This window comes from Elephantulus edwardii, unplaced genomic scaffold, assembly GCF_000299155.1.
Source record: "Elephantulus edwardii isolate Elephantulus edwardi_28Jun2011 unplaced genomic scaffold, EleEdw1.0 scaffold00106, whole genome shotgun sequence".
Classification (NCBI taxonomy): domain Eukaryota; kingdom Metazoa; phylum Chordata; class Mammalia; order Macroscelidea; family Macroscelididae; genus Elephantulus; species Elephantulus edwardii.
Genome location: NW_006399856.1, coordinates 574,929 through 594,470, shown reverse-complemented (window position 1 = coordinate 594,470; position 19,542 = coordinate 574,929). Strand labels below are relative to the sequence as shown.

The window sequence follows — 19,542 nt, the reverse complement described above, 5'->3', positions numbered from 1 at the left end:
GTTGGGAGGGTGGAGGTGTTGGGGAGGATGGATGTGTTGGGAGGGGAGGCGGTGTTGGGGAGGGTTGGGGGAGGCAGAGCCTGTCCTGAACCTCACGCTGGCCTGGTACTGGACCCAGATATGGCGCATTGAGGACCTGGAGCTGGTGCCTGTAGACCCCAAGTGGGTTGGCCACTTCTACGGGGGCGACTGCTACCTACTGCTCTACACCTACCTCATCGGCGAGAAGGAGCACTATCTGCTCTACATCTGGCAGGTCCGTCCCTTCCGTCCCAGGCAAGGTCCACTCCGCCCCTTCCACTCTCGCAAGTAGCCGTCACTCTTGAGTGGAGTGTCTCTGGTGATGGGGAGCTCGCCCCACAAGGGGCAGCTGCAGTGAGAGCCCATGAAGATTGAGTAGCCCGTTCACAACTCTTCTTCCTCTTGGTTCTCCACGTCCCTTCCCATTGCCTTTCCACCACCTGCACATCCCTTTGCTCTGACTGCTTGTCTGGAATGAGGGCTCAGTCAGGTACTGGGCACCGGGGCTGAGTGGTGTGGAAGGAGCCAGAGAGATTGGGGGTCAAGGCTGTGTCCTGTAGGTGGGTCAGGGTTGGGCAGAGCCTGGGGAAGATTTAGCCTTAAGGCTGGAGTCAGAGCTGAAGTCTGAGTCAGGCACATTTCTGTGTCCCCAGGGTGGAGCTGGGTGGGGAAGGAGAGTTGGATTGGAAGTCAGAGCTGGAGGGAGTTGTGGCTAAACCTGGTGGTAAGTCCAGGTGAGGGGCTGACTCCTCTCCCTTTCCCTCTCCCCTCAGGGCAGCCAGGCCAGCCAGGATGAAATTGCAGCCTCTGCATATCAAGCCGTCATCTTAGACCAGAAGTACAATGACGAGCCGGTGCAGATCCGGGTTCCTATGGGCAAGGAGCCGGCCCACCTCATGTCCATCTTCAAGGGACGCATGGTGGTCTACAAGGTACTGCTGGACTGAGGTGCCTGGCACTATCCACAGCCCATGTAAAGTGGGTGCCTAGGAGGGGAGGGAGAACTAGGGCTTCGTCTGAGTGAGGGTCTGCAGGGTGAAGGTGTGGAAGGTGCCCAGGCAGAGGTTGGCTCACTGTTGGAAGAGGAGGATCGCTGAAAGCTCCTTCACCTCTGTGGAACTGGCGATAGATCCACCATGCAGTCACTAAAAAGATGCACGTAATGAGCACCTACTGGATGCACACCTTCACACGCCAAGTCCTTGAATCTTCCTCAGAAAGGGAGTTCTTTTAGTTGTTGTTAGGTGCTGTTGAGTCGTGTATGACTCTAGCAATACTGAACAACAGACATGATTCCTGTCCTGTCCTGTCCTGTGCCATCTTCCTCATCTCTGACAACACCTGAGCCCATCGCAGCTGTCACTGTGTCCGTCCGTCTTGTTGAAGGTCTCTTTCTCCGACCTTCCTCATTTCCAAGCATCGTGTCCTCTCCAAGGACATGCCTGTAGTATGGGAGATACAGCTTCGTCACCTTTGTCTTCAAGAAGCACTCCGGCTGCACTTTCTTGAAGACGTGTCTGTTCTTCTGGCAGTCCGTGGGATATTCAGGACTCTTGGCTAGATTTGCTTGAATGAAGTGCCTGACTAAGTGCACTGGGGAATCTCGGTATAAAGAGATAATCCTCGCTTTCTACGAAGATGGCACTGAAAGCAAAGAAGGAAGCCCCTGCCCCTCCCAAAACTGAAGCCAAAGCAAAGATGTTAAAGGCCAAGAAGGCATCCTGAAGGGCATCCACAGCCACAGGAAAAAAAAAGATTTGCACATCACCCACCTTCCGGTGGCCTAAGACGCTGAAACTCCGAAGGCAGCCCAAATACTCCCAGAAGAATGCCCCCAGGAGAAACAAGCTTGACCACTATGCCATCATCAAGTTTCCCCTGACCACTGAGTCAGCTATGAAGAAGAAAGAAGATAACAACACACTAGTATTCATTGTGGATGTCAAGGCCAACAAGCACCAAATTAAACAAGCTGTAAAGAACCCCTATGACATTGATGTGGCTAAGGTCAACACTTTGATGGAGAGAAGAAGACCTATGTTCAGCTTGCTCCTGATTATAATGCTTTGGATGTGGCCAACAAAATTGGGATCATCTAAACTGAGTCCAGCAGGCTAATTCTAAATAGAAATTTTTCTCACACACACACAAAAAAAAATATAGTTAATTCTCAAACACCAGATGCTCTGCTGAAGAAGGAGGGGCAGTCTCCTCCTGTGCCAGTCAGATCCGATTCGATGGTGCACAATAAAGAAAAAAGAGAGAGAGAATCCTCACTTGCATGCAGTGAATCTGTAACCTGTTTATTGAGCATCTCCTAAACGCACAGTCCTTTATGACACCTCTAGAAGGGAGGGAATGACAGGCTGGTGTTTCTACCCTCTCCTTAGACGCACTTCAGCAGTGTACTGACAGGGGACAGAGAGAATGAAGTTGGAGAAAGAAGAGTTGAGTTTGGAGAGGAGAATGGGGACATTAACCAGGGAATAGGCATAAGAGTCATGATCTTGATATTCAAATCAGTGCTTGGTGTTGTTAGGTGCTGTCGAGTTGAGTGTGACTCATCGAGACCGACGAACCACAGATCTGAACGCTGTTCCATCCTGTTCCATCCACACACTTCCTGACACCCTAAAGTTCATTGCAGCAGTCATCGTGTCAGTCCATGTGGTTGAGGGTCTTCCTCTCCTTCGCTGGCCCTCCACCACTCCCAACTTCATATTCTAAGGAATAGTCCCTTTTAGCAACGTGCCTGATGTGAGGCAAAGCCTCATTGTCCTTGCCTCCAAAGAGCACTCTGACTGTACCCTTTCCAAAACATATTTGTTCTTTTGACCATCCTTGGGAGGTGCAGCACTCTTCTCCAGCACCAAAGCTTAAAGGCATCAATTCTCCTGTAATCCGTATTCATTGTCCAGCTCTCTGAGTCATTAGCAAGTGACCAGAAGGACCATGGCCTCAATCAGATGCACCTTAGTCCTCAAACTGACATCATTACTCCTGCATCACTTGGCAGAGTGAAACGGACCCTCACTGCCAGTGGCAGGCTTGGATGAAAGCCTCAAGTGAGGCTGTGGGCCTTGAGAAGTCTGGCCTGGCTAACCTGCGTCGGAGGGCAGGAAGTCTAGAAAGACAATTTGTAACATCCTCATGGGGACAAGAATGGGGAAACCTCATCTCAAATACTTTGGGCATATTAGCAGGAGGCACCAGTCCTTGGTAAAAGACATCAAACTGGGGGAAGCAGAGGGTCAGCAAAAGAGAGGAAGACCCTCAGGAGATGACTCCACACAGTGCCTGCAGCAGTGGGCCTGGGTATGTCGGGGGCTGTGTGGATGGGGCAGCATAGAATCGGGTTTTGATCTGCTGTTGACAGAGTTGCTACAAGTTGTAGTAGCCTTGACACGCCCTCTGGGACACTAGCTGTCATCTGCCATCAAATCCACTCAGATTCGTAATAACCCCCGTATGTCGGAGGAGGCCCGTGCCCCATGGGATTCTCAAGGGCTGGTTTTCTCAGAAGTGGTTTGTTAGGTCTTCCAGGTGGACTCAAACCTATGACTTTCAGTCACCTATCACTTTTCAGTTAGTGGCTAAGTACATTAACGGTTTGCCTTCCCAGGGATGACACCTAGTTGAGGAGCTTGGGTTTTATTTGATAAGGAATAGGGAGCTACTGAAGGTGTCTGAGCAGAGGCCTCCATGATGCAAGCAAGGTTTTGAAAAGGTGAACTCATGTCCATGACAGTATATCAAAGGAACTGGATGGTCAAGAGCTGTGGGGCACTCCAGCCCCCCAATCCTCTTCCTCTCTGGTTCTCTTTATGTCCCTTGAGTCCCCCTCATGGTCTTCTTTACTAAGTTAGTCCCCCTCTTGTCTGGTCTTCTCACATCCTGCAGGGAGGCACCTCCCGGGCTAACAGCCAGGAGCCTGTACCCTCCACACAGCTCTTCCAAGTCCGGGGCACCAACGCCAACAACACCAAGGCCTTTGAAGTCCCAGCCCGTGCCACCTCCCTCAACTCCAACGACGTCTTCATCCTCAAGACCCAGTCCTGCTGCTACCTGTGGTGTGGAAAGGTGCGTGCAGGCCCGGACTGGGTCCTGAAGTGTCCTGGAGCCTGGGAAGACCCAGGCAGGAGCAGGTTGTAGGCCGGCTGGGTCCTGCTCGGTCATCCCCCTCGGTCGGTCAGGCAGGGCAGGACTCAGGCTGAAGGGGCCCTGCTCCGTCATTCTCCTGCTGTCTTTGGGATTCGTCTCTGGCATCTCCTCGGCTTGAGTTCTTTCTGCTGGGCCCAGATTCTCTGCCACTCTGTCCGAGTCAGTCCCTCTTGCTCTGTTTGTCTCTGGAGCCTGTTTCTGCCTCTGCATTGAGTGCTGTGACAGGGACTCTCAGCCTTTCTCCTGCCTTCTGAGGGTATGTGGACTCTCTTGTCTCCTCTGGCATTCTTTGGAACATCAGTGACAGAGAGGAGGATGGGAGAACGGGCCCCACATCTGCCGTGCGTGATGTCTGATCCAGATGTGCCTTCTCAGAACCCTATACCGACTGAGGCAAGAGGTGACACAAGACCCTTCCCCTTCCCAGGGCTGTAGCGGAGACGAGCGAGAGATGGCCAAGATGGTGGCTGACATCATTTCCCGGACGGAGAAGCAAGTGGTGGTGGAAGGACAGGAGCCGGCCAACTTCTGGATGGCCCTAGGTGGGAAGGCCCCATACGCCAACAGCAAGAGGTAACTAGATGGATCAGACCCTCTGCTTCCACCCTCGTGGTCTAGAGCCTGTGGCAGACATGGACTGAGGCCACCATGCTAGCCTCCAGGGCTCCATGATGGCTCAAGGACAGCCGTGTCCTAGGGCCTTCCGGCCATGGCTCTGTGCTCACTGGTCATACCTGAGGCCTGAGTTCTTTCCTTGGCAAAGGGAGCTCAGAGCTGCAGGTGGGAGTTCACACTGAGGCCCAGGTTGTAAGTTTGCCCTTTAGGGAGACAGTTCCAGAGGTGCCCTAGCCCTTTCCCTGCCTGATACAGGCTCAGGATGCTGAAGAACATCAGCTGAAAATGTCCCTTTTCAGAAGGATTTTCCTAAGAGTATCCATCTTCTGCCATTCTTCAGTTCACTACCAAAAGCACCATTGCTGCCATAGCAGGAAGAGGGATGAGAGGGAAATACCAAAAAGAAATTCCTCACAGGCCTCGTGGCTTGGTGGTAGGGATTTGCACTGTCAGCCTGAAGGCATGTGGTTTGAACCACCAGCTGTTCCAAGGGAGAAAGATGGGCAGTCTCCTCCTGTGCAATTTACTGTCTCTGAAAGACTACTGAAAGGTGCTCACTTCAGCAGTATGAAACACGATGTGAATGAAGAATAGTGTGAAACACAATGTATACGAACTTTGTAAGCAAGCCAATATTTTAAAAAATCATGTAACCAAAATACACAATAAAACTTAAAAAAAGTATATAATGTTGGAAAAACAAATTAATAAAGTTGGAAATAAAATAATAAAAACAGATAAAAAAACTACTGAAGGGTCAGCTATGGGTTGAATCTGACTTGACTGTACACAACAAAAACAAGCCTGTAGATGAGGCATTGGAAGGTGTGTTCTGGAATTTTCTCTCTTGGAGTACTTGAGGGATAAGGAAGGTCTTTTCATTCAGTCAGAAGATAAGGCATTTTTCTTTCTTTTTTAAAATTTTTATTTATTTATTTATTATTTTATTTATTTATTTTTAATTTTTTTTTTATTATTTTTGTGTGCGTGTACCGTCAAATCAGATCTGACTGGTACAGGAGGAGATGGCCCCTCCTTCCCTGGCAGAGCATCTGGTGGATTCGTAATTTTTTTTTGCGTGCATGTACCGTCAAATCAGATCTGACTCGTATAGGAGGAGATTATCCTTCCTTTTCCAGCAGAGCATCTGGTGGATTTGAACTGCGTGCCTCTGGGATTGCAGTGCAGCTTCTTGCCACAAGGCCACCAGAGCTCCCTAAGATAAGGCATTTTTCAGGGAAGAGTTGTCATTGGGGGCTGCCGAGTTGATTTGACTCCAAGCAGCCTTGTATGTTTCCTAGGCTATAATCCCGATGGAAACAGGTCTCACAGGGTGGCAGGGTGGGTTTGAACTCCAACCTTTGGTTAACAGCCAAGCACCTAAATACTGAGCCAGCAGGGCCCCTCTTTTTCCATTTCAGAGTCTCTCTAGGTTCACTATCCTTGCTCTCCTACCTTCTGCTTTCTTTCACTAAACCCACTTGTTTCTCCATCCTGCAGGTTGCAGGAAGAAACCCTGGCCATTGCCCCCCGGCTCTTTGAATGTTCCAACCAGACTGGGCGCTTCCTGGCCACGGAAATCCCTGACTTCAATCAGGATGACTTGGAAGAGGATGATGTGTTCCTGCTTGATGTCTGGGACCAGGTAGGAAGGAAGAGGGCTGGGGGGCTCACCTCAGCCTTCAGGGCCAAGAAAGAAGCAGCCCCAGTGTTTTCTTGGCTTTCACATGCTTTGTCCCTGGGAACTATATTATGAACATCACTTGAGAGAGACTGGGTAGGATGCATCCTTCTCCACCCAGTGTCTAATCTGTTTTATGGCAGAAAGAGTTCTTTAGAGGATCTGGGCTCCAAAGAGTGTGGGAGTCACAGACCTTCACAATTTCTAAGTAGGTGATATCTGTCCAACCTCCTCATCGCCCAGATGCAAACATCAAGGACTCAACTATCATCTGTCTCCTGAGATATGTATGTCCCCTGTGGGCCAGGGAAGCTGGGAAGGGCCAGCTCAGTCCTGGGATCCCCAACAGGTCTTTTTCTGGATCGGGAAGCATGCCAAAGAAGAAGAGAAGAAGGCTGCAGCCGTCACAGTGCAGGAGTACCTCAAGACCCACCCTAGTGGCCGTGACCCCGAGACGCCTATCATAGTGGTGAAGCAGGGACATGAGCCCCCCACCTTCACAGGCTGGTTCCTGGCCTGGGACCCCTTCAAGTGGAATGTGAGTGACCCCTGCTTAGCCCACCCTTCTCTGTATTGTTTCAAGGGCAGGGCTGACAGCTCTCTAGTGATGACCTGCTTGTCTGGAGGAGATTAGAGGTGAGTGGGAGCCCCTGGGAGATGGAAACAGGTAACAAACTCAGCTTCTAACCAAGAGGTTGGAAGTATGAATCCACCCAGAAGCTTTTGGGAGGAAAGTTCTGAAATCCACTTCCAAAAAAGTCAGCCATTAAAAACCCTCTGGAACACAGTTACTCCCTGACACACAGGGGCCCATGAGTCAGCACTGGATGGATGGCAGCTGATAGAGAGGGTGTTTTGTGCTGTCAGCTCGGAACTGACTCACAGCTGATCTTCCAGCAGGTTTTCAGAGGCAGTGAACTGTATGTGAGGTGACAGCCTATTCTTCTGCCACAGAGCAGCTGGTAGATTCGAACCACCTGCTTTTGGGATTACAGCACAGCTTCTTACCTCTAGGCCACCAGAGTTCCCTTAGAAAGAGATGAGTTAGAGCAAAAAGTAGGTCTGCAGTAAGGATGTTTTTCACCCTTTGGTGAGTGAGATGGAAGGGATTCTATCAGAAACCTGCATAATGATAAAAAGCTTTACTTATGCGTTGTATTTTAGCTTGGAACTGCTGGTTTTAGGTAAGATTTGCACTGGCCATTTAAATTTACATTAATTAGAATGTGATGAAGTAACAGATTCAGTCCCTCAGCTGCACTAGCCACCTTTCTGAGGCTCAGTGGCCCCATGCGGCCAGTGGCTGCAGCACAGAAGTGCACTTTTTCCGTCTCTACAGAAAGCTCTATTGTGCTGCCAGATCTTCATTCCAGATAAAAGGAACCATGACAGGGCTAAAGAACAAATGTTTCCTGACCCTGACATTGAAGCACAACGGCTCATACGTGTGGCCTTTACCCCGAGGACCTCGTTCTGTAGGGTGCCATGCTCTTAATCCAAGATGGCGCCTCTCTGGCACTTGGAACCTACCAGCCACAGTCTCTTACTTTGCATTTTACAGCCTCAGAAAACTCGGTGGAGGGTCAGCGAGGAGTTGGTTCTGACCCACGGCAGTGAGTCAGTGAGAAGGAATACCCCAGGGACAGTGATTCAGACCTCCACAGGGTAGTTAGATCCTCCGTTGATCCCAGTAGAAGCAGAGCCCTGGGAGAAGGTCAAGTCCTCTCAGTGAAACCCCATGGAAGGTTTCCTGAAGAGAGTCCAGGTAAACGTGGAGCAAATTCCATCCTGGTGCTCTGGTGTTCTAAACTGATGCAAGAGGGTCTTGGTGGGTGAGTGGTTAAATCACTGGTTCAAATCTACCGTTGACTCCGGAAGAACAGCCCCAGTAACCTATTTCTAGGGAGCTCTGGTAGCTTACTGCTAAGGAGTTGTGCTGCCAACGCAAAAACATGTGGTTCAAATCTACCAGCTACACCAGAGAAGAAAGAGAACCATGAGATTAACTGCCTTTGGAAAGCTGCTGGAGAGTCAGCTATGAGTCAGCTCCTGGTCAGCGGTCCATAACCACCACCACCATCAGTCATCTACTTTTAGGACACAGGGTTCAAGACTTTTGTTCATGGGTCGCCATGAATCGTACTGAGGTTATCTAACAACAGGACGCTTTAGTGGCAAGGAGCTGCACTGCCAAGCCAGGGGCAGGCAGTTTGAATCCACCAGCTGGCTCCAAAGGAGAAAGATGGGCCATTTCCTCCTGTGCTATTTACAGCTTCTGAAAACCTGCTGGAGGGTCAGCTATGAGTCATTTCCAACTTGATGGCACATAACAACAACAAAAACAATCTCCTGCAAAAATGACAGACTGGGAAACCCCATGGAGCTGTTCTGTTCTGTCGGTAGGGTCTTCTGTCAGTTGAAATCCACTCAGTTGCACACAGAACAGCAGCAACAAAACTGAAGCAGTGGTCAGGCTTCTTCTTGTTGTTGTTGTGTGCCGTCGAGTCGCTTGTGACTCATAGCGACCCTATGTTCAACAGCCCTAAACTCCACTCTGTCCTGTGCCAATCACACTGTCTCCGACATTCCCATCCCAATTATCCCAGTCACTGAATCAATCCACCTCATAGAGGGCCTTCCTCTCCTGCCCTGTCCCTCCACCCTCCCAAGCATGATGTCCCTCTCCAAGGACTGGTCTCTCCTCACATGTCCAAAGTATGTTAGACAGAGCCTCAGAATCCTTGCCTCCAAGGAGCCACCCGGTTTAACCCTTTCCAGGACAAATAGAACGGTCAGGCTTAGGTAGGGATTAGGTTCATTTGCTCAAAAGAAAAAACAAAGGTGAATTGCATGATTGAAGGGCTGAGTTTAGACAAATCTCTAGGCTACAAATCTAAATGCCAGCACGTCTCACGTCCACTTCAGTGCCCCAAGGCAGCAACCTTCGCCGTCTTCCCCTCCTCTCAAGTCTGTGCTGACTGCATGCATTCATTCAACATAGCAGAAATAATGTGTCATGTATGGTGCTAAGGACTGGGAAAGAGTCCCTCCAGAAGCTGTGGTTTCTTCCTTGATCCTTCTGAGTCAGGGTTCCCCATAACTATTAAGAGGCAGCCCCCCAGTTCTCTAGGACCCTGAGTGTCTCTGGACCTTACAGTGTTGCCATCAGGTTCTCCAGGCTGTGTGATGCTGTGTATGGGTGGAGGGATGACCCTTGAACTCTTCACCCCTATTCCATGACACCACCTAACCTCCTTTCCCAGGGACCCTCCCCATGCCTCAGCCAGAGCTCCCCTGCCTTCCTCACCCCTAGGCCCAAAGCCAACCCTTATTTTAACTCCTGAAAGAAAATGGCCTTTCTTTTCTCTGCTAAGGCCTGTGTGTAATCTGTCTCTTCATTTGCAGAATGTCAAATCCTATGAGGACCTGAAGGGGGAACTTGGAAACCCTGGGAACTGGGGCCAGCTCACTTCTGTGAGTATGGGGCAGGTGGTTTAACCTTGACCTTTTCCTTCAACACGTTGAAGCTGTGTCAGGTGGTTGGTCCTGTGGTGATGAGCAAAGATGAGGCCAATGTCCTACTGTTTCTCCCAACTTCTGGCTGTTTGATTTGAATACCTCTAGTTAGGTCTGCTCTGGTCCCTACTGAGATGGTTCTCAATCAAATGATGTCATGTATGAGAGGATGGCTTTTTAAAATGTACCTTCTGGGGGCTGCTCCCAGAGACTGTGGTTTGTGGAACTGGATTGGGGCCTAGGAACCAGCCTGATTTTAACACAGGACCTGGGTAATTTGATGCAGCTAGCCCTGGGCTCTCCTTTGAGAGGTGATGTTTCTCCCTCCACTGTCACTCCTGGGATCCCTTCAGGCAGCATAACTACACCACCTTCAGTGTTTCTGTTATTGACCAGTATCTATTCTGTCTATAGACTGCTGGCTTAGGGTATGGGAATAAGAATCAAATCCTTCCTTTCAAGAGTTCACAGGTATCCAGGGGCAACAAGACAGAGTAGATGATGCAGAAATAATGGCCAGAACATGTGAGCAGTTTCCAAGCCTGGTGAGGTCATGCCCAGCTGACACACAGGGTGTCTCTGCCCGCCCATAGGTTGAGCGTACTCTGTGGCCCTCGAGATACCCTTATTAGCAGACTACTTTGAAGGCTGAAAACTATCAACAGGATGAGAATAGTGAATGTGTAGGAGTTCTCGTGCACAGTGACACTCAGACCACAGGGTCTCGAGAAGCTCTTGAGATAAACCCTGCAGGGCAGTCCCACTCCGTCTTTCGGGCCTCTGAATCCCAGTTGACTTAATGGCACAAAATGACAAGTGAATTTACACAAGATGGTTTCATAACAGATACAGACCGGAGAGGGGTGTGAAGTGGCCACGTAGGTCTTTAACATGCTATTAACATCTCATTCCAGCTGACTTTGGCTGGACAGAGACACTAAGCTCTTAGCTCATGGGTCCCATCTGGTGTGTTCTTAGGAGGAGCGTGTGTGTGCGTGCGTGGGTGGGTAGGGAGGCGGCGAGGGGGAGTCGAGGAAGACTTCTTGAAGGAGGTGCCTTAGAACCAATGCCAGCACCACAGAGAGGCAGCCTTGGAGGGAGTGACAGACCAGCTAAGTAACTAGTGATGTCTTTTTCTTTCCTAGGAGATTATAAGCCCCAAAGTGGATGTGTTCAATGCCAACAGCAACCTGAATTCTGGACCTCTCCCCATCTTCCCCCTGGAGCAACTGGTGAACAAGTCCTTGGAGGAGCTCCCCGAGGGTGTGGACCCCAGCAGGAGGGAGGTGAGTCCTCATCCAAGAGGACAACAGGACACTGTCTCCTGAAGATGAGAGGGTGGTGGGGATGCCCAGGAGTGATACCCACAATGCCCTGCCTCCTGAGCTCATGTCTCCGCTGGGAAGAGAGATCAAAGAGGCCGTCACTAGTGTTCAATTTTAATAGCACGAGAGAGAAGTGCAGGTACCCCCAAGAGTGTTAAAAATTGGACCTTGGTTTGGCCAGAGAGCATTTCCTTTTGAAAGGTGAATAGGAATTTTGCAGGCAAAGCGGAGGCAGGTTATTCCTGGACCAGGAGGTAGAGTACACAGTGCAGAGGCAGGGGCTAATTAGCAGTGTGTGTGGCAAGACCACGAGGTGGCCTGAGTGGCTGCTTGCCAAGAACTGGGCAGAGGCAGGTGACCAGGCAGGCTAGGGCCGGACCGGGTGGGTAATGCCTTCTGCATGAGCGAGGTCTTGCATTCTCTCTCCTGAAAGTGGAAGGAAGCTGTTACAGGGTGGAGCAGGGGAGTTACGGTACGGTCAGATTCTCATTTTAGAAAGGTCATACTTGAAGCTTCTCCTGAAGAAGAGATCGGCGATGGCAGAGCCTCTGTATGAGACCTGAGGGGGCAGTTGTGCAAGCTGTCAGGCCGGGAGATGGATGGGTCCTAGGACAGGCTGTGGCTCAGGAAGTAGAGAGAAATACAAGACTTAGGAAAAAATGCAGGAGGTTAAATCCATGACACTTGGTGATTACTGAGTAAAAGGTGTGTGAGAAGGGGACAGAGAGTTCTCAGATACACCAGCTTGGGTAGGACTGAGCTTTGCCTACTGTTGTTGAGTCAGTTCTGACTCACGGCAGGTAGGTAGCTCAAACAATTTGCGCTCAAGTGCTAACATAAAGGTTGGTAGTTCAAACCCACTTGGCAGCACTTAAGAAAAAAAAAAAGACTGAGCAACAACCTACTTCTGACAAGTCATGGTTTGGAAAACCCTGTGAACAGCAAGCTGCGCTCTGGAGCACAAGGCTGCCCTGAGACTGAGCGTGGATGGGCGAAATCACGAGTGTGTTGTAGTTACATGCTGTTGAGTCAAGTATCTCTCATAGTGATCCTCTGAACAACAGATAATGATCCTCTGAACAGCAGATCTGAACCCTGTACTATCCTGTGCCACCCTCATCGTTTCTGAGCTCATGCGTGAGCCCATTACAGCTGTCGTAAGTTTAGTGGTGGCCTTCATAAGACATCCAAGTCAAAGTTCATGTTCAGTAGATAGTCAAACACTGTTCTAGTTAAAGTCTGTAAAAACTGTGTTGTGAGTGTGAGGGATGCAGAGTCTAACCCTCAACTTCAAAAGGGGGGAAACCCGTCCCCATCAGCAGCATCCTAGCCAATTACAGTAAGAGCTGACATGCCCCTCACCCTGCACTCCTCCTTCTAACACCAGCTGTCTCTCCCACAGCTCTCACTGCTGCTCTGCTAGGTTTGAAGATTGATTGCATGGGTCACTCAGAGCTCACAGACAGACCTCACAATGATGAGGTTTATTAGGGAAGTAACAGGTTACAGTTTTAGTTCTGAGAACACTTGGGATTTAGCTCAGTGAGAAGAGTCTCTTCTCAGGCTTGTTCACATGCAGGCTGCCTCTAACCCTCTGTAGTATGGCCTTAACCTTGCTCAGGCAAGGACTGCAAAGCTCCTTTAGATGAGACCTACCAATTATGTACTACCCCAACTCCGCCGTAAACCTAGGCCCAGAGGTGCTCAGCTTTGGCTCTGCAAAATGGCAGACCTGGCTCCCTTGGGAAGTACCTAAAGGTGCTCATTTTTTTCAGCAAAGTCCTCAGCTTTCTTGGGTTGGAAGCCTGTCTTACACTGGTCTTGGATTCTCTGCCACTGTTGTCGCCGTCTCTCAAATCTGCTTCTTTCCATTGTCACCACAGCTCTTTCTCTTGGGTTTGCACAGAGATCTCTAATCTCAAATTCTTTCTTCTTGATGGCAGTGGAATTCCCATTTTCTACCTCTGAGCCTGCTGCATTGAAGCCTCATGAAATGGCAAAACTGACCAGTCCCTGTGTTAGTGTTCTGCACGTGTTGTTTGTGTGATCCCACCCAAAACGTGCCATTTAAATCAGAGCTTGTCCTTCAACTTGAAAAGCACTTTCCTGTAGTTCTCTCCTGGGCCTTCTTGTTTGTGAGGTGACTGGAGGGCTAGGAGTTCCCATCGTAGGATGGAGTTGATCACAGTATGGATGACCAGTTTAGCTCAACCTCTGGTATATGAAATTATTCTATGAATATAAGTACTTAGTTTCTGGTCTACAATGGACAAAACCCCCTCTGAGGTCCAAAGAGAAGTGACTTGCTTACTATCATGTAATCGTGGTGTTGATTGCCTTCAAGTCGAACACAACTCATAGCGACCCTATGGACAAAAGGCCTAAAGTCCCTCTACAACTGTTGACATTTCTCAAAGTTCATGGAGTTTCCGGAGGCGTGTTATTTAGGAAGTGGATGCCACTCCTGCATTAGTCAGTCCCAAAAGCAAGTACTAAGTTATACTCTAGTCATTACCCATGATGGACAGTGTTTGGTGGAGCTCTCAGATTAAGACAGGCTTGGAAAAAGGATTGGCATCCACTTCCTAAAAAACATGTCTTTGAAACTCTGTAAACATTAGAGAAACGATGCTAGTTATAGAACGGGTTCAGATCTTTTGTTCATAGGGTTGCTATGAGTCGTGCTCCACTTGACAGCACTTAACAACAATAACAACTTCCTTTTGTTCATTTGGCATAAAGAAGAGATTCCTAAAAGGAAGGTGACTAGTGTCATTGGACCAGATGGTGGACCGGATGCTCAAACAGGTTTGAATTTCAACTAGAACAAACAGAATTGACAAGAACCAAACCAGAACAAAAACCACCCACCAAGGTAGAAGCAATCTTTAACTTGAGGTTTATTTTTTCCAATCATTTGTCACTGATTTTTTTTTTTATTATTGTGGGAGGAGTGTTCATTCTTGGCCACATGAGAGGGTGGGAGGGGTCTTCAGACCTCTCTGCCTGATCTACTTGGAAGGTGAGCCAGTGACAGTGGTCACGGAGGGCAGTAGCAAGATGGTAATCTGAGGTTGGCGCACTGATGAATGAACTGAGCAGTAGATATGGGCATGGGTGAGGCTGGTAATCAGTTGCCAGGGCTGCTGGGTTCAAAATCAGACTAATAGAAAGATTCAAGTCCAGCTAACTAGCCCAAAGAGTCAGAGTCCAGTAGGCACAATAAACTCAAGATCCAAAATGACTGGACCAGTGTGGACAGACATCATGGCCACTGCAGACAGACTTAGGGCCTAGCTGCTCTTTCCCATCTACTGATGCCGAAGGCATTCATTTATTCTCTTCTCCCCAAAGTACTGTACTGCCTGCCTTGGAGAGTGGGTGAGATTCCCTGGAGTCTTGAGGAGAGAATGTCTCAGGGGCAAGAGGCAAGTCTAATGACAGATTAGAGAACTAGGGCTTCAGAACCACCTGTGTTTGAGTCAATCAAAAGGTAGGTGTTTACCAAGAAGTCAACTCAGGGCTGCCTTCCAGAGTCAGTAAGACATTGATCAGAGAAACTCCTCTTGAAGCCCACTGCTTTCACCTGAGCCTGTCCCCTCCCAATGCCTCAGGGCGCAGAGATGGAGGCTGGGAGGAGCTGTCTGGTGGCATCTTTAATTTGAAGTCCTTACAAGCCTGTGCCATGAGGCCATTTGGCTTGCCTTCCACAGCTTCACTATCATTTCATGTTAGAGTTGGGATGAAGGTTGTTTCAGTCATTCCCTCAGTTTATATCCTGGTAGTGACTTTCAGGACAAGAGAACAGAGGGAGGATTCTGTTATCAAATGTTTCTAGAGGAAGCTCTGGTGGCTTAGGGGTAAGGAGTTGCATTGTGAGCCAAAAGGCACATGGTTCAAACCCACCATCCACTCTACAGGAGAAAGACAGGCAGTCTCCTCTTGTGTGATTTACTGCCTCTGAAAAGCCCCCGGAGGTCAGCTATGAGTTGAACTCGACAGTTATTGAGACATTTCTGGAGGAAGTGCAACCAGGGTGCTCTCCATAGGCAAGGATGGTGGAACTTTGTCCCGTACACTTTGGGCACGTCAGGAGAGGTCAGGCCTTGGAAAAGCACATCCTGCTGGGACAGGTGGTGGGTCAGAGGGAGAGGGAGACCCTCCACAGGATGGAACGATGCAGTGACCGTTACAGTGGGCTTGAGCAGCACGGTACAGGATAGAACAAGCTTCTGACCTGCTGTCTGACAGTCAGTCATAGCGGTGGTCTCGTGGGAGCTCTGGTGGCTTGGTGGAAAGGAGTTGTGCTGCCAACCCAAAGGCACACGGTTCGAAATCTTTCTCCCAGTTGCTCCGAGGAAGAAAGATGAGCCGTCTCCTCCTGGGTGATGTCCAGCCTCTGAAAACCCACTGTGAGTTAGTCGGCTGTGAGTTGGTTCCAACTTGATGACAGTGTCTTTTTTTTGAAATTTTTGTGGATCATTTACAGGACAAGAGAAGCCAGGACTGGTTATTCGATATCAATTTTCCATTCAAAATAAAACTAGAAAACTCCAACGGCATTGCCATCGAGTGGGAACCAGCTCAGACTTGATCCTCCAGAGGGTCTTCAGAGGCTGTCAGTTACACGGCAGTGTTCACCTTTCTCCTGTGGAAGCTGACAGTCAAACCAGAGGCATCGCCTTTGGGTTAGAGGCACAACTCTCTCCAGATGAGACCACCAGGCCTCCCTTTTCTACTGAGAAACAACTAGGCAAAATTTGTTCTTTGAACTTTCTAGCTTCTCCTTTCAAGAGCCTACTCCAACCTCAGTTGTATCTTCTGCTGTTAGACTCCAGCCATCTTTAAACAAAACTGCTGCTCCCAGATAATCATCTCGTTGATGTTGTTGTTAGGTGACACTGAGTCAGACCCTGACTCATAGCTGACCCGTCATCAGGTTTTCAGAGGTTATAAATTGCACAGGAAGAGACTGTCCATCTTTGTCCCTTGGAGCCACTGGTGGATTCAGATGCCCTGTCTTTGGAATTGGTGAGCCATGAGAGCCCCCCACTAGCTGCCCCAAACTCACTGCCAACAATTGTTAAATCACAGTAACCGTGTAAGACAAGGTAGAACAGCCCCACAGGGGTTCAATCTGCAGATCTTTATCAGGAGCAGACAGCCTCATCTTCCTCATGCACAGCAGCTGATTCAAACCTGACTTTCTGGCCACTGCTGGTGGGACTTACCATCGAGCTGTAACTCATAGCTGACCCTCCAGGTTTTCAGAGGCAGTGAATCGCAATGGATGAGATGACCCATCTCTCCCCCGCCCGAGCAGCTGGTGAATTTGAAATGCCTTTGTGTTGGCAGCCCAACTCCTTACCATTAGGCCACCAGAATGCCCTTTTCAGCCTAACAACTTTTGATTGAGCCCAATACTTAACCCATTACACTACCAGGGATCTTGATATATTCCCAGGGGAGTATAGATGACTGATGACACTTAACAATTGTCCTTTAACCAGAACCAACCTGTAAGGGGCAGCTGGGCGGAGGGAGCGAGGGAGAAGCTGTAATGCTCACGTTTCCATCACAGCACAGTATATACTGGGCAGGTCTAGGACAAAAAGCTATCAGACTATCTGAAATCATGCTGGGGAGAGGCTGTGGAATCAGAGAACTTCGGCCACGTCTCCTGAAAATGGGAATGTTCAGGTGTCCCCCTCTATTTTTGTAAATGCTCCAGCAGCATACGCAGGCCAGGATGGTGCTGTTCTGCACACTAGGGCAAGGGCAGGTCCTCTTTCTTGGACTTCATCTAAAGCAAGGTGGGTCCAACAGAGGGGCCCTCCCAGGGTTGATGGGCTCTTGCTAGGAGAATCCTGTGGTAAGAGCAGCCAAGTCTTATTAGAGATCTTCAGTGTGAGCAGATCCCTGCCCCCACCCTCACTCCCACCCCCAGCCGTGGAATTCCTGGGAGAGGCGTCCGTAAAGAATCATCTCAGCCCTTGCAGATTGTCTGCTGCTTTAAAATAGACAAGAGACTTTGTTTTCAACGCTTTGTCTTGTGGCCTAGTCCATAGGGTGTCGCACAGCTAATCAAAAGGCTGTCTCTGGCTGTTCAAATCCACCAGTCCCTTGGGAGGGAGTGGGGCAGTCTCTTTGTTGTGATTTATGGCCTCTGACATCCAATGGTGGGTCATTATGAATTGTGAGTTTGCATTTTTCATGCAGTTTTCTCCATCCACATAGAAAATCTTAAAGTAGGAGCATTGGTCTTTGTGAGATTTCTCCCATTTTCTAGAGAGGAAAACTAAGACCTCGAAGGGGACGCAATGTCAGCCTTGTTAAATGTCTTATTTCAAACTACCACATTACTGTTTTGTTTTGTTCATGTTCCAAATGTAATCACTTAGGGACAAGTTTTGGAACCCTGAAATGCTGGCCTGTCCTCTAACCCGCCCTTTCCTGGTTCTTAAGACATCACCTACATGTCACACCTGTATGCAAAGTCCCCGGTGGGGAATCAGGTTGGCTTGGCTCCTAACCAAAAAGTGATTTGAGTCCATCCAGAGATGACTGGGAAGGCAGATAATCTACTTCTGAAAAATCAGTCACTGAAAACCCTGTGGAGTTTTACTGACAACCTGGAGTCACCATGAGCCGGAGTCAACTCTATGGCCAAGGGTTTATGACTCATCAGAATACAGGCCCAGCAGGAATGTGACCTCTGCCCTCTGTTCCTAGGCGCACCTGTCCACGGAGGATTTCACAAAGGCTTTGGGGATGAGTCCGGCTGCCTTCTCTGCTCTGCCTCGGTGGAAGCAACAAAACCTCAAGAAAGAAAAAGGACTCTTTTGAGAATAGCCCTTGTTAAAAAGCACTGCCTTGCCCTGCATGCGGGGTTGTTTTTATTCCTGGTATCCTTATGCCAATTGAAATGTAAAGTTATAATCACGTCTGTGAGTGGCACACTGTGGGGCAGTGCCAACCATCTGTAACCGAGAGGGTGCTCCCAGGAGGACCCTGAGACCCCAACACTAGTGCTCTGGTTGGCTGGCCTGTTTCTATCCATCCTGCTCTAGAACTTCCTGACTCTTCCCACAGCAGTTCTGAGCCGCCATCCTCTCTCTCAGCGGATTTTTACTCATGGCAGAGGGGCTGAAGCATTTGTTTTCTATCTTTCCAAGAATAATGGAATTTCTTTTTTGTACATACTTTCCTCACAGCCTTACCCGGGTCCTAAAAGTCACAGGGACCCCTTCTTTGAAGAAGAATGGCTTAGATATTTGATTAGACTTCATAATGCTAGTCAGTTAGTGCAGCGTATCTACTGGGCATCAGCTTGAGGATTAAGGCAAATAGGAAATGCAAATGCTACTGCACCCCTCTCTGGTACCCTTAACAGTAAGACACAGGAGAGTCAGCTGAGGCCAGAGCCACCAAGCTCACAGGCTCTTCGGGTGGAGATGATGGGAACGCAGTGGGGACTCCATCTCTATGCTGGCTGGCCCTCTACCGGCCTTTAGGTCTAACAGCGCTGCATGAGAGCAGTCAGAAGGCAACAGATTGCCGGTTCCCAACAACTAACTTTCAAAAGTGTCTACAAGAATGTGCCCTCTTCAGAAATAACAGACAAACCACAAGGTTAATAAAGGCTTTAATTCCACACACAAAAACTCTATGCATAATTTAAAAAGGGAACAAAAACAAGGAAAAACCATAAAGAATACAGAGAAATAGTTCTGCTAAAACACAGATAAAGTGCTGCTCCATACAAACAACATAAAGAATCAGAATCAAAAGTCACTCAGAACAAAGAAAATCCACTTCACATACAACGTGGCCACAGCTGCCAGCCAAGTCGCTAGCAGCTCAATTAGGCAAAATGTAGGAACCCTATTGTTTGCCTCTTGGTAAGCATCAATGAACAACACTGACAACAGGCCAGAGAAGTTGGGGAGGAAGAACAGGGAGAGGAAGCTGGGGAAGAAATGTGCACAACCGCATGTCTCACTCTTCACAGGCTGACTGCTGTTCTGTGTTCACACACCAAACCCTCTGATACCTCAGGTCCTGATGCAGGCTGGCATCCACTCTCCTCTCCTGCCGGCGGATGTACCTGCACACCAAGCCTCTTCAGGCAAAGTCCAATGTTACCAACAGTAATGGCTTATGTTCACACAGGCACATGTGAAAAAATCTCAGATACGTGGAAAGCAAACAGTTTTCCAACCA

General features: G+C 49.0%; 1 protein-coding gene across 1 annotated transcript in view; it reads left to right on the top strand.

The window, feature by feature from the left end:
• Positions 1–18,244, top strand: part of VIL1 (villin 1) — a 32,668-nt gene extending 14,424 nt beyond the window's left edge. Inside the window, exons 12-20 of the mRNA XM_006891897.1 lie at positions 119–256; positions 795–953; positions 3,922–4,101; positions 4,610–4,755; positions 6,298–6,442; positions 6,828–7,016; positions 9,884–9,952; positions 11,140–11,280; positions 18,052–18,244. Of these exons, the coding sequence (XP_006891959.1) occupies positions 119–256; positions 795–953; positions 3,922–4,101; positions 4,610–4,755; positions 6,298–6,442; positions 6,828–7,016; positions 9,884–9,952; positions 11,140–11,280; positions 18,052–18,165 (1,281 nt within the window). The 3' untranslated portion in view covers positions 18,166–18,244. The remainder of the gene's footprint in view (positions 1–118; positions 257–794; positions 954–3,921; positions 4,102–4,609; positions 4,756–6,297; positions 6,443–6,827; positions 7,017–9,883; positions 9,953–11,139; positions 11,281–18,051) is intronic.
• The last annotated feature ends 1,298 nt before the right edge of the window (positions 18,245–19,542 follow it).